Source organism: Orycteropus afer, unplaced genomic scaffold (genome assembly GCF_000298275.1).
Source record: "Orycteropus afer afer isolate SDZICR_OR568_19922 unplaced genomic scaffold, OryAfe1.0 scaffold00160, whole genome shotgun sequence".
Classification (NCBI taxonomy): Eukaryota; Metazoa; Chordata; class Mammalia; order Tubulidentata; family Orycteropodidae; genus Orycteropus; species Orycteropus afer.
In genome coordinates, this window is record NW_006921747.1 from 586,621 (window position 1) to 601,404 (window position 14,784).

A 14,784-nucleotide genomic window follows, 5' to 3' on the forward strand; every position below is an offset into this window, starting at 1 on the left:
AGAGTTTCCTTGGAAGAAAGCCTTGGTAGTATACTTCCATAAAATTAGCTGACGAAAATTCTATGAAGCACAGTTCTACTCTGACACATATAAGGTCACCATGAGTTGGAATCAACTTGAAAGCAATTGGTTTTAGTGTGATTATTATTATTAGCTAATAACCCCAGGCACAGGAACAGATCCTCAGCTTAAAACTTAAGAAATTCAATTTTGTCAGCCCACTGAGTCCAGGTGAACAGAAACATATTCTACAACATCACAAGAGTCTAGATTCACAAGCTAGCAACAAGGGACATAATGGCCACGATGCTTGTACTGGCTTTTGAAAGTATTCTCATGGAAGAAAATTCTACTTGGGCAACCAAATAGATATATAAAAAGTTGCATAATGAGCAGAATCCAAGCACTGAGAACTACTTCCTCTCCTGGCAAGGTGTCACTTTCACACTTTTTGCCACTTTTGTGATCTTGGGCAAATTACTTAATTTCTCTGTGTCTCAATTTCCTCCTCCCTAAAACAGAATTTTACTTTTACTTAGTTCAAAGAATTTGTGAGAAAAATTCATAGAAAAACATTCTGTCCACTGCTAGCTGTGATGGTGATTATTGTTGTTGATGATGTTGCTTTTGCTGTTACTCAGAAAAACTGGAACTCTCCTGCTGGTCCCCATTCATGACATTGATTAGATAGTGGTGGAAACCCACAACACATCCTTGACCAACTCTCCCTTGTCAGGGACCACAGCTTCTGTGACAAGACTTCTACACAAAGAACCTTACATCTCAAAATGCCCACTGAAGATCATTTCAACCAACTTTTGATATTTATCCCATATGTGTGACCTAGTAAATGATAATTGGCTTCTGTAAGCCTCCATTTTCTCATCTGTAATGAAATGAAAGGGCCTAATACATGTGGTTTTATTGTGAATATTGATGATATAATATGTGTAAAGCACTTAACCCCTGAAATACAGCAAGAACTCATTAAATATTGACTATTATCATTTTAGATTTGACTTTGGTTACATTTTAATGTCTGCCTTCACATATTCTTGATGCCATGTTGGATTCCGACAATGTGCTTATTTCATCAGCCACACAGTTATTAATCATCTCTTGGATCACTTCCTGGGAAAGTTTCCATGTTTTACTAATATCCACCTCTTTCTGGGAATTCCTGGTATCATCAGCAGGGAGATACAATCTTATAGTTTCCTCTTTTTTGAGCTGGAAGGATCTTCAGAGATTGTTGAATCTAACTTTGTCATTTTAGAGATAAGGACAATGAGGCCTAGAGACAAAGTTAATTTCTAAACTGACTCTTATTCTTTGAATATATCATTGCAATTGACACCTTGGGCAGATCAGAGTCATAATTGGAAGTCACCCTGGTGATCCTTGAAGGTTAAGGGGTCCCTAGGGGTAAGGTTCTGAGCAGCCTCCATGTTTCCACTTTAATCACACTTTTGTTTTTATAAAAAGGAATGTGAATCATATGTATATTTTGTTCCAAAAGCAAGCCTCACTCCTTAAAAAAGAATGAAAACCACTGACATACTCCAATCTCTTGATTTTATGGATAAGAAATTGAAATCCCAGAGAAAGTAAGGAATCGGCCAATGTCATCCAGGTAACAAGTGCCAAGTCTCCATTCTATTCAGCTGTCTTGTTACTTCCTCACCACATCCCATGTTTCTAGAATTACAATCTTTCTGAGACTTTCAGTGCCTGAAACTTAAACTCACTGTGGTGGAATCAATTCACACTCATAGCAATGCCCACTGGGTTTCCAAGGCTGTAAATCTTTATGGAAGTAGATTGCCTCATCTTCCTCCCATGGAGCAGTTAGTGGATTTGAACTACAAACCTTCAGATTAGCAGCCCAATGCCTTAACCACAGCACTACCAGAGCTCCTTTTCAGTACCTTAGGCCTTGTCTAAAATTAGACTGAATTCTAGGGAGCAGCCCAAAATGACTTATGTGATATTCTTTTGGTATTTGATTTACTTCTTGGTAAAGATGCTTGAAGACTGTCTTCATTATCTAGCGCTCCTATAACAGAAATACTATAAGTGGATAATGTTAACAAACAGAATTTTTTTCTTTCATATTTTTGGAAGCTAGAAGCTCAAATTCAGCACTAGGGGAAGGCTTTTTTTTTTTTATCTTTTGGCTTTGGGGGATGGTCCTTGTCTCCTTTCCACAGCTATGGACCTGATGTCCCTTGGAGATCTCCATTTATCTTGGCATGAGTCTTCCTCTGGGTCTAGGATGTTGTCAGTGCAGGGACCCAGGGTTCAAAAGACATGTTCCATTCCCGGCTCTTCTTTCTTGGTGGTACCGAGGTCTCTCCTCTCTGCTTTTATCTCTTGTAAGAGAAAAAAGTGATCCAGGCTACACCCTAGGGAAACTTCCCTCCATTGGATGGATCAGGGTTGCTTAAGGGTGTTGCATCCCACCCTAATCCCCTTACAACTGATTGGTTGATCACATCAGATCACATCATGGGGATGATTACATCATTATATAATAGCCAAATTACATCATTATGTAACTACCAAAGCACTGAGAATCATCGTCTAGCCCAATTGGCACATATTTTGGGGGGACAAAATTCAATCCATCATGATGACCTAACCCAAAGAAATCATTCATGTAAACTTTTTAGATTTTCTAAGATTATCAATTAGGAAGATCAATATTTTTCCAAGTGGAAGGATTTTTGGCACTTCTTACATTGTACTACATAGATGGAAGACTCATTTACCTGCATATGTTGTTGTGTGCCCCTCAGTTCATTGCAACTCAGAGCAACCCAATGTGACAGATGAGAACTTCCTCATAGGATTTTCTAGACTCTAATCTTTACAAGAGCAGATCATCAGGTCTTTTCGCTATGGAGTGGCTAGTGGCTCAAATCGCCAACATTGTGGTTAGCAGCTGAGCTCTTAACCGTTGTGCCACGAGAACTCCTTAACATGTATTTAGCATTAACTTTAAATGGAATCATCTCAATCCTTTATAAACTATTACGTATTTTCCCTCTCTCTTCCTATAATGTTCACAGCCTACAAAGATAGTACACCTGAAAATCATCATAACAATAGAATTATTTTGTTTTTATTAGCTTCTTCTTAGAAACAGAATCTTCTCTAATGGTTCCAGTAACAAATATGGTGCCACTTTTGACCTCATGGTTTGCTTCAATCTCTTTGGAAGATGGTGTAGTAACATACTATAGAGGCCAGGTAGTGTTCTTATCCTATGACATAGTTATCACTTGTGGAACTTTATGCTGAAAAGCCAATTTTTAAAAGAAAATATCCCTATGTTAAGTAGGTTATTATTTTTCCAATGTTTTCACTATACCTGAAAACAACATGAATGTCCAACCATACATAATAAATAATCATTTTGTCCAAGTACATAAAATAGATAAGGATATCCCTGAAATGAAATGACTCACCCATTAAAAAATCACATATATGAGAAAATGATCACTTAGGAGGCCATGTAGATATATGAAAATGAGTCTACAGAAGAGTAAATGGAAAAAGCAGAGTGCAAAATTGTCTTATGCATTATAAGGACATGAAAGTTATGTTCACATGAGAGAAAAGATCAGTGTTCATAGAGAAATGTATATTGATTTTAGACAAAAGAGTTATGGAAAAAAATTTGGGTATAGTTGTTTCATTAATTTTTTAATAACAAAATTGGTATATGAATGTTTACTGCTCTCTTGAGAATAATCAAGGTTTATTTAACTTAATTCTATTTTGTTCTTAGCCTTTGCTGCTGCTAAAGGCTGCTTAAGCTTGGTGTTGGGACTAAGCCAGGCAGTAGACACTTTTCCATCAAAACATGGAGTACAATCCCAGACACAGTACCTTCTAGAAGAGGGATACTATAGGAAAGTTAAAACATAAAATAACTGAACAATAACTCAGAGAGTACCATACAACACAATAGGTTTGAAGAATTAATTAATTCTTAGCCAGTGCAGAAGCTGCTGCTTAGCTTCTGCTACTCTTGCCTTATGTGTAATCTGCTATCCTCAAATCTGTCACAACAATCCTTCTAAACGTAAAATTGAGCAGATCATGCCCCTGCTTCCACCTTTCGGTAGCTCTTCACTATACCCCAAAGCCTATTGCTGCAGAGTCGACTCTGACTTATAGCGACACTATAGTACAGAGCAGAACTTCCCCTTAGGGTTTGCAAGGCTATAAATCTTTACAGAATCAGAGTGCCACATCTTTCTCTCACAGAGTGGCTGATGGATTCGAACTCCCTACTTTTGGTCAGCAGCAGAGCATTAACTACTGCACAACCAGGGTATCTTGCTTTGCATTACAGTTGGGATAAAAATCAAAACTCCACAAGAGTCCACATATGTTGGCTTTTGCCCCCTTATCTTAAGCCTCAACTCTTGAGCCCTGTATGTTTGAGTCTCCGTTCCTCACAAAGGTCAAGCCTCTTCCTAAATTCTTTACACTTAAAGTGTAAAGTTCTTCCTAAGTTCTTTACACTTGTTCTTTCCTCTGCCTGAAATGCTCTTCCCCATCTCTTCACTTCACTGGCTCTTTCTCATCCTTCAAGCTTCTAGATATAAAGCTCTTCTCTGACCATCCCTCCTTCTAACCCAGCCTGCTAGCTAGTTTTTTTCATAGAACCTATTGCAGTCTGCATCTGCCTATGTATTTATATATTTATATTTGTTTGTTGGGAGCTCTGGAGGCATAGTGCCTAAGGCATTTGACTACTAACTGGAAGGCTGGCAGTTCAAACTCACCCGCCACTCCTTGGAAGGAAGATTGGGCAATCTACTTCCTTAGTGATACTGCCTCAGAAACCCAAGGAGGGGTGTCTATGAGTCAGATCCAACTTGACAGCAGTGAGTTTTTATTTGTTTGTTATCTATTGTCTGTCTCTTTCATGAGAATGTAAGCTTATGAGAACATAAACCTCATCTCTATTCCTGGCCCTTAGCAGAAGCATGAGCTTAAAAACAGGAAAGAGCTAGAAAAGATAGGGCTTTGAAAGAAGAAAGAAAGCAGAAGTGATAGAAGCATCATGGATAAGGGGAAGTGTGGTATGAAATGACACGGGAAAAGTAGGCTGGGACCACTGGATAAAGAGTTTTGTAGGTCATAGTTGAGAATGACCTAGAAGGTTCCTGAATCATGTAAGAATGAAGTGGAGAGAGACCATGACTGGTGAAAGTCTCAAGCAAAAATGCTCAAGTAGCCTCAGCCAGAATATTATCTGCAAAGTGGTTAGTTAACTGTAAGAGGGAAGGAATGAAGTATATGGTAGGGTGGAGGGAAAAAGAAAACAAGAGTTGTTTTGTTCTCTTCTAAGCAATTGAGGTCTTGAGGGCTGGCCTGCCTGCTGGTTCTTACATGTCCCTCTCTGATCCAACTCAAAATTCCTTCCACCTGAATCTCCCTCTTCTTCCTTCAAGGCTAGGCCATGAACTGCTACTGAAGTTGTTAAGCACTTGGCTGCTAACAGTAAGGTCAGTAGTTCAAACCCACCAGCTGGTCCATGGGAGAAAGATATGGCAGTCTGCTTATGTAAAGATTTACGGCCTAGGAAACCCTACAGGGCAGTTCTACTCTTTACCAGAGGATCACTATGAGCCAGAATTGATTCCATAGCAATGGGTTTTGGGGATACCCAGGAATTTTTTTTTTTTTTTTAATTCTTTGTTTTCTACTTATTTGGCATTGAAACTTACTTGGTTAGGGGTTCACTTATGTAACTCTAACCTCTCCCACTGGAATATACCTCACATTCTTCCTTCCTTCTTCCCTTCCTTCCTTTTTCCCTACTTCCTTGCTTCCTTCCAAAATAATTAGAGTGAATAGTACATATCTGGCACTGTCCTAGACATTGGTGACACCATCTTTAACAAACTGGTTCCTTCCATGGGTGCCTGCCTTTATGAAGCTTACAGTCTAAGGCAGTGTGTGTGTATGATATTGATAAAACAATGAATGGGTAATTACAACTTTGTCCCGTGCTGGAAGAAAGGGTGCATGCTGTATGGCACTGCATAGCAGTAGGAAATGACCTAGTCTACTGAAATCACAGAAGGCTTCCCTAAGCAAGTGACATTTAAAATGAGGCCTTAAGGTTGAAGAAAATCTGGTATGGTTGAAGCCTAGAAAGATAGGAGAAAGATTGGCATCAACTGAGACAAAGGAGTCTATGCAGTAGACTCTTGTGTCCACCCTCAGGGCAATGGGAACAGTTGCTGAGTGAGCATTTGAAAAGCACTCTGGCTGCCATGTGGAGAATAAAATGAAAGCAGGGGTACAAGATGCAGAGAGACCATTAGGAGGCTGTCGTAATCTCAGGTGAGAGATGCTGGTGGCTTCCATCAGAAAGGCAATCATGGAAATGAACAGGTATTAGAGGAATTTCAGGAGGCAAAGCCTGTCAAAGCTCTCATTTCTTTCTGGATACATATTGAGGCTCCGTGAAGTGAACGGAAAGCAAAGAGTTGCTCTGGATCATATGTGGAAATTATAGAGCTCATGATATCCTTCACTGGGGAAGACACGTGTGGCACAGGGGTGCTGACTTTCAAGATTGCCCTTTCCATCAAGGACTTCTGAGCAAGAGAGCATTGTATACTCTGTCATAACCCCATGGAGCCCCTGATTACCCATGAGTAACAACTGCTAGTAGTATTAATAAACGTCACTTATCAGAGGGGCTGTGTAGGCACTGGAGATATATGGGACCCCAGGCAAGTTACTTACCTCAGTTTCCTTCTTCGTGAATTGTGGTAATAATAGTTCCCAAAAATTTCCATGGTGGCTATAAGGATAGGAGTCCCTAGGTGGTACAAATCATTAACGTGCTCAGCTTCTAACTGAAAAATTAGGGGTTCAAGACCACAGAAAGGTGCCTCGGAAGAAAGGCCTGGCAATTGGCTTCCAAAAAACCAGCCATTGGAAACACTATGAAGTACAGTTCTACTCTGACACACATGGAGTCATCATGAGTCAGCATCAACGCCATGGGAACTGGTTTTTGTAAGGATTAAAGGAAATGATTCTCATTTAATGCTGTGCCTGACTCACAGGAAGTGTTCAATAAATGTTAGTTATTACTATTGTTATTAGAATAATGGCAATCTCCAATTAGTTAAAGGAAAATAACATCAAGAAAGAATATTTACTCAGCTTTCCAAATGTAAATAGCTTTTTAGAGGTAGGACATCATTAAGTCTCACAGCTCTAGAGTGATGGAGCAGGTCTTTCACCCCAATCTGTCTGACACTGAAACTGTGTTTTTAACCACTATGCAATGTTTCTAAAGCAGAGAAAGGAGTCCTCTGTTTCTCTCCTTTATCCCATGAACAAGATCTGATATAAGTCATGTGTAGGTATAGGCAGTCCCTGTCTTGCGATGTATTCAAGTTATGACGAACTGTGCTTATGACCATCTGTATTTTTTGCACATCTTATCATCAGTAATATGTACTACATACAACATTTCAGTGTGTAATTTCCTGATGTTATCATTCTCATTCCAACCTCCAAAGACAAGTTTGGGTTTATAAAGATATTGATACTAAAAGGTGATAATAATGAAAAAAATGAGGTATTTGACTTGCATCAGAACTGACTTACAACACAGTAGTCATCAGGATGGAACCTTGTCATAAATCAGGGATTACCTATTTGTTGTTCAGTTGGTGACTGCCTCTCCAAGGATTTAAGCTGCTATTGGTGTGCTGGATCTGACTTGTGCTGGTCTACAAGAGCCAACTGCTAAATTTTCAGGAATGTTGCGAGCCAGTAGATGTCACATTGGTTCGTTGAAATACCATGGTGGGAGTATTGACACCAGGGAAATCAATGACCACTATGATTCAGAGCTCCTAACACTTCCTCTTCTCTCCCCACCCCCAAGGTTGATAAGCATTTACCAGCACACCACTGCGTCCTTACCTCTCACTATCCTCTGTTAAAGAATTTCAGCCATCTGAGACCACTTTTCAAAGAAGTTGGCAAACATAGGGTAACATCTGAAGTCACACCTGCTTATAAGCTACCCCCTGCCCACTCTGTGCTGCTTTCTGGCTCTTCTAGAGTAATTTTGGTGCACTGCTTCAGCAGAGTGAAAACACTTGCACACCTCAATAGGGGAAACAGGCATCTTACATCAGTACTAAATCCATGTTAAAATAAGAGGCTTGTTCAATCACCATTATAATGACAGTAGGCATGTGAATTAAAAATTAGAATAAAAATATTTAATTTGCAGAATTATGGAACTTGTTCTTGAGTACAGGCATACCTCAGAGAGATTGTGGGTTCAGTTCCAGAAGACCGCAATAAACCAAATATCTTAATAAAGTGAGTCACACGAATTTTTTTGTTTCCCAGTGCATATAAAAGTTATATTTACACTATACTGTAGTCTATTAAGTATGCAATAGCATTATGAAAAAGTTTGAAATGTTGTGAGAATTACCAAAATGTGACACAGAGACATGAAGTGAGCACATGTTATTGAAAAAATGGTGCCCCTAGACTTGCTCAATGCAGGGTTGCCACCAAACTTCAATTTGTAAAAAACCCAGTATCTGCAAAACTCAATAAAATGAAACACAATAAAATGAGGTATACCTGTGTGTAGAAAGGGTAGTTTTCATATACTATCATGGAATCACAGATAGTTAAAACTACAATTTCAAATGAGGAAAGAGAAAAAGAAGCCAAGACCCTGAGAGGCCTACCTTCACATAGCTGGTGAGGTATGCATGTCTGTCCCCACAAACTTGTCTTCAGTGACAGAACAGAAGGAAGACTGGAACCTGTTGTTAGCTTGACTTTGAAGCATTCTTTAACGTTTCCCTTCATTTGAAAATGAATGTGCTATGCAACCTACTACTAGTTCTTCAGGGATGATACAAATAATGGCCTCTCCTTACTAGGTGGCAGGACCTATGCTAAGTACAGTTGGTCTTCATTATTTGTATAGTCCATATTTGCAAATTTGTAACCCCCAAATCAATACTTGTGGTGCTTTTGCAGACATGAACTGAGCAGTGAAAAATGTTGTCTCTCATCATACACAGTCTCAGCTAAAGAGCAAGGCAAGAACAATGCAATGTGCTGCCTTCTGGTTTCAACTCTCATACGGCAAACAAGTACCCTTTTCATGGTATATTTAATATCATGTTTTCTGCATATTTGTGTTTTATTGGTGATTTCGCTATGTAAAATGGCCCTTAAATTTACTGCTAAAGTGCTATCCAGCATTCCTAAGTGCAAAAAGGCTGTGATGTGCCTTTTGGAGAAAATACATGTGTTAAATAAGCTTCGTTCAGGCATGAGTTATAGCTGGTCACTAACTCAGTGCTCACAGTGATTTTACAAAACAGAACAACAAGGACTGGCTGTACTTATGTATTAAGCTGAATTATATGGAACCGGGCAGTATTTCATTCTGTTGTACATAGGGTCACTATGAGTCGGAGCCAGCCCGTGGGCACCTAACAACAGCAACAACAACGATATGGAATTGCCTACACCCAAAACACTTTTTATCTACACAGTGGTAATTTCAAATAGATCAGCCTAAATACATTATCTGTCTTCACTTTACCATTTTACCATGAAGGGGGTACTATCATCACACCCACTTTACAGATGAGCAGACTAAGGCTTTAATTTAAAAATAAAAAGTTCTTCTTGTAAATATAATGCTTTTGTTATTTATGGGGGTGCACAATGCATTCCTGTGTGAAATCAATGACCCTAAACAATGGGACATAAACAGAAATATGAATGGTAATGACTCATTTATCTTAACTTTAAATTTCTAACCAATTTCTATAATATTTAAAGAAATGCTTTTTCTTTAGTCATTTATAAATATGGACTGTAGTCATTAGAAAACAATAAACTTGATGCTGTTTCATGTATTCTCTATATCCTAGAAACTTTAGATATTTTAGTGCAGGGCTCACCCACACCCAGAATGAATGAATGATGTTGGAATTTTTCATAATGCTCAAGTGAAGTGGAATGATTCCATAACATTGTCTAAAAAAAATTACAACCAAAATTCTGAGTCAAGGTAATTTGTTTTATGATTATTTACAAATAATACTGCACTGAATTCAGAACAAAACAATTCACAAACAGCTATGCTGCTCAGGAATTATAATCAGTACTAACTAAATGAGATGATGCTATGTAGAGTCAGGGGAAAAAAATGGTGACAACTGTAAAGTGGACTTTGAAAAAGAATATTTAAGACACATGACGATTCTTGCAATATGAAACAAGAACCTTAAATGGCCTATTCACAATAAGAAAAAAATTGACCAATGTCATGTGATTTATCAGCTCTATCTATTGAATCAAGGAACCACAGTGGTTAAAGAGCTTGGCTGTGAAAGGTCCATAGTTCGAGCCCACCAGCTGATCTGTGGGAGAAAGATATGACAACCTGCTTCCAAAAATATTTACAGCCTTGGAAACTCTATGGGGCAGTTCTACTCTGTTCTTTAGGGTCACAATGAGTCAGAATCAACTCAATGACAGCAAGTAGGGTTTGGTTTGGGTTATATGTTGAATCATCTAAGATCAAAACTTGGCTACTGGCCTGCTATTAATTTAGTCAACAAAGATTTGTTAAGTACCTGTCAAAGGGGCCTAAGACTTAATCAGTAATAACCATATGTTTTCTGATTGACTGGTTGATTATTACCAGTAAGAATCTGCTGAATGGCTTGTATCTAGTTTTGTGAAAAGGAGTTGAGCAAGTCTTATCCTCTCTAAAAAATAGGGAATATTATTTCACCTGCTACTTAAAATGGACAGACACCCATAGGCTCTATACAACCATCTGGCCTTATTCAAGATTCCATGTCACTGAATGCTTCAGAGCCTGGCTCTCGAAAGACCCCACACACCTGCCCAAACCCACTAAGTCAGAACTCAGCAAAGAGTGAGAGCAGCTTGTCTCCACCTTACCATTAAGCAGCTAATGTTATTTTTCCTTCAGTAAAATAAAGGTGACAGCCCCCTCCCTATCTCCCTAATAATGGAAAAACAGTACAATGAGAAGTGCTAATTGAACCAAAGAATTTTTTAAGAAGGAAGGGAATTTGTAGGTCATTATTTCCAGTCTTTTCATTTTATAAAGAAAGAACCTTAGCCAGGAAGGTGGAGACTTCTGCTCAGGCTCAATTACCTAGTGAAAAGTAGAGTTTGGTCTTTGGATCCCTGATTCAATGTTTTTTCTACCAAACTACATTGTTATAATTATTCACGTTGCTCTTATTAATGATGTTTTGGAACATGAGAGTACCTTTAGATATACAAAAAAGTCTGACTTAGCTAAGCAGCTGTTATCTTATGGATAAGAACCTCTAGTTTGCACTATAGATCACTTTTTACTTGATTATACTAGTCTCTTGGGAAGATTCCCAGTTAAGGTGTTTACCATTGTGCCTTGCAAATTTTGGGCAACATTTTAGATAATTAAATGCTCAGGGAATATTATTCCAAGATGTCAGGTGAACTATGACTGTTGAGACAAATGAGTTGAATTGATGAAAATACTGATTCTATCTCCCATAGGTTGTATTATGGCTCTACCACCTAATAGCTGTAAAATATGGCCAAATTACTCAAAGGCTCAGAGCCACTGGATCCAGCACATAATCATTTCAGGTACCAGTTTCCTCCAGTGTAAACTAAAGCAACTGGTCTATATAACCTTGCAGGTTCCATCAAATACTAGTCTGTTATGAATTTATGTTCCATAGCATGTAATATATTTCAAATGAAGTTCAAGTTCTCTCCAATCAAAGTATTTGTTATATGTAATGTTATTAAAATTTTTAAATTGAGCTTAGCCCTGCAGGGGGGGAGGAAAGCTTATGACAAACTTACAGCTCTATGTTTTTTAGATTTGAAATCATCTAGTATAACCACCTCACCTCTTGACGTTCCACATTCCATTCTGATTACTCTTATGGCACTTTTTGGTTGTTATAACCAGCACGTTTGTGTTCCGTTTTTTCTATTTTATTCCATGTACAGCTTCATAAACTATCCAGTCTAAATACAAAATATTATTCAAAGGAAGACAAAACAAAGGGCTCACATACCCCATGGCGGTCCTCAAAGTATGCCAGGCTGGTTTTGGTTAAAACAAAGAAGCGGACTTTAAAGTTCGAGGGAGAGGTTCTTCTCTTTTGTTGGGATTTCTTGATGAGCTGTTCTTCCAGAAGGATAAAGTTGTTCATGATCTTACTCTTGAAAAGTGATGTGCCTTGAGCATCACCCCTTAGCACAGCAAGAGGAAAGAGCTTCTGAGCAAGGAATATGATGGAGAGGCAGTTGGCCTTCTGAGAGTTGTTCAAAGGCAACTTGCCTCCAGTGTTATCTTTCTATCAAGGTTCAGTCAGCATTGCAGAGCTTCCCTTCTGATGTCAAAGGCTATAACCACATCCTTTCAAAATTCACAAAAGAGTCATATGTAAAAAAATTTATACCACTTGTTACATAGTTTGGAAAAGATATTTGAAGAACCTTAGACTCAAAATCATATTAAGGACTAGAGTTTAATCTTTAGAGTTTCTGGTTTAGCCCATCCAGTAGCTGAGGCCTAGCACAGGTATAGAAACATGGCCTCTGGAGCCAATTAGTCTTAGTTTGTCTATTCTTTTTTTTTTTTTTTTATTGCTGCTGTGACAAATTACCACAAAGTTAGTAACTTAAAATAACACAAATCATTATCTTACAGTTCTGTAGTTCACACGTCCAAAATGGATCTCTGGGATAAAACCAAGGTGTTAGCAAGGCTATATTACTTTTTGAAGGTTCTAGGGAAAAATCTATTTCCTTGCCCTTTCCAGCTTCCACAGGTACCTACATAAAGGATCATGGCCCTGATCTTCCATTTTCAAAGCCAAAAATAGGTTGAGTCCTTCTCACCTCATATCATTCTGACTTTTTCTGCCTCTCTTTTCCATATTAAAGGTCACCTGTGTTTATATTGGGCCTATCCTGATAATCCAGGATAATCCCCTTATTTTAAGGTCAGCTGATTAGCAACAACCTTAATTCCATCTGCCACCTTAATTCCTCTTTGCCATGCAACCTAGCATATTCACTGGTTCTGGAAATTAGGACATGGACATATGTAGGGGGTCCATGACTCGGCAGCAGCTAATAACAACGTAGTTCTATCTACCTCCGTTTGATTTCTAGCTCTGCCCCCTAACTATCTCTGAGACTGTGGGCAAATCACTCAAGGGCTGCAAGCCCAATTTTTTCATCTGTGAAAAGGGAGTAACAGTACCCTACACAAGGCTCCACAGAGGTCCTCCCTGGCTTCCTTGTCAGACTCATTTCATTATGCTCACTCGGTCTCCTTGCTCTTCTCTCTGGCCCTCATGTTTTCTTCTCTTACCGCTTTCCACTTGCTGCTCATGCCTTCTGAAAATACTTTCTTCCCCTTCTTTGTCTGATTAACATTGTATTATATTGCAAGTCTCAGCCTACATGCCATTTCTTCAGGGAAGCTGTCCTATGGCTTTCCTATGTCAAATCCCACAGTTATACACACATGGCACCTTATATATGTTTCTCTTTATACCACATTTGTGATTGTACATATGGAGGGAGATTTTAAAATTAATTTTTGTCTTTCCATTAGTCTAGAAGCTCTATGATAGAAAGGACTAGGTCTGCTTTTGCCCACCATTATATCCCCAGTGTCATCACAAGACCTAGCCTATTAAAACGTTAATTAATTAAAAAAAAAAAATGTTGAATGAATAATCACCAAGCGGGATTGGATAATTAAAAGAGACAAAAACCAAAAACCAAACTCACTGCCATCAAGTCGATTTCGACTCATAGCAACCCCTCCTTGGGTTTCTGAGGCAGTTTCTGTATGGAAGTAGATTGCCCAGTCTTCTTTACAAAGAGTGGCTGGTGAGTCTGAGCCGTCAGTCTTCTGGTTAGCAGTCAAATGCCTTAGGTACTACACCACCAGAGCTCCCATAAAGAGACAAGGAGCATAAAACAATTATCACAGCAACTATTTGAAATATATTGAATTTTTTTAAATCTAATTTAAATTAAAGCCCATTGATGTTTTCATATGCTAGAGATAAGTAATTTATTTTTCTATCGTTAAACTTAGTAGACCAGAAAATAAGTAAATCTTTTGGATGGCATAATAATGTATGCATGGGTTTTGAAGACAAACTTGTGTTGGAATCCCAGCTCTGTCACTACATTGTTTTTCTTTGAGAAAGCTATATAATCTCTCTGACCCTTAGTCTCATTACGAGGCTCTGATAAACTCTGTGAATGGTGGATGCTAGTCAGATATCTTGCCTTGTGGTTAGTGTGTAAGTTGAAATATAATATGTGAACCCTACTTCCAGCATGAAGTAAAGACCCAAGAAATTTTCATGTAAGCACAGATGGCATGTCCTGGACAAGGATAAATAAGAAAACACTATTATAAGATCTGGTGTAGTGATTAAAGCTCTTGGCTGCTAATCAAAAGGTTGGCAGTTCGAACCCAACAACCTCTCCATGGGAGACAGATGAGGCAGTCTGCTTCCATAAAGATTTACAGCCTTGGAAATCCTATGTGGCAGTTCTGCTCTGTCCTACATAGTCACTATGAGTCTGGATTGACTCAATGGCAGTGGGTTTTTAGTTTAATTTTATTTTTAGTAAGAATCCCCTGATGATTCTTATGTATACTATACATCA

General features: G+C 38.5%; 1 protein-coding gene across 1 annotated transcript in view; it reads right to left on the reverse strand.

The window, feature by feature from the left end:
* ITK (IL2 inducible T cell kinase) overlaps nucleotides 1-12,293 on the reverse strand; it is an 89,035-nt gene extending 76,742 nt beyond the window's left edge. Inside the window, exon 1 of the mRNA XM_007946406.2 lies at nucleotides 12,156-12,293. Coding sequence (XP_007944597.1) covers nucleotides 12,156-12,293 — 138 coding nt within the window. The remainder of the gene's footprint in view (nucleotides 1-12,155) is intronic.
* Between the last annotated feature and the right edge of the window lie 2,491 nt (nucleotides 12,294-14,784).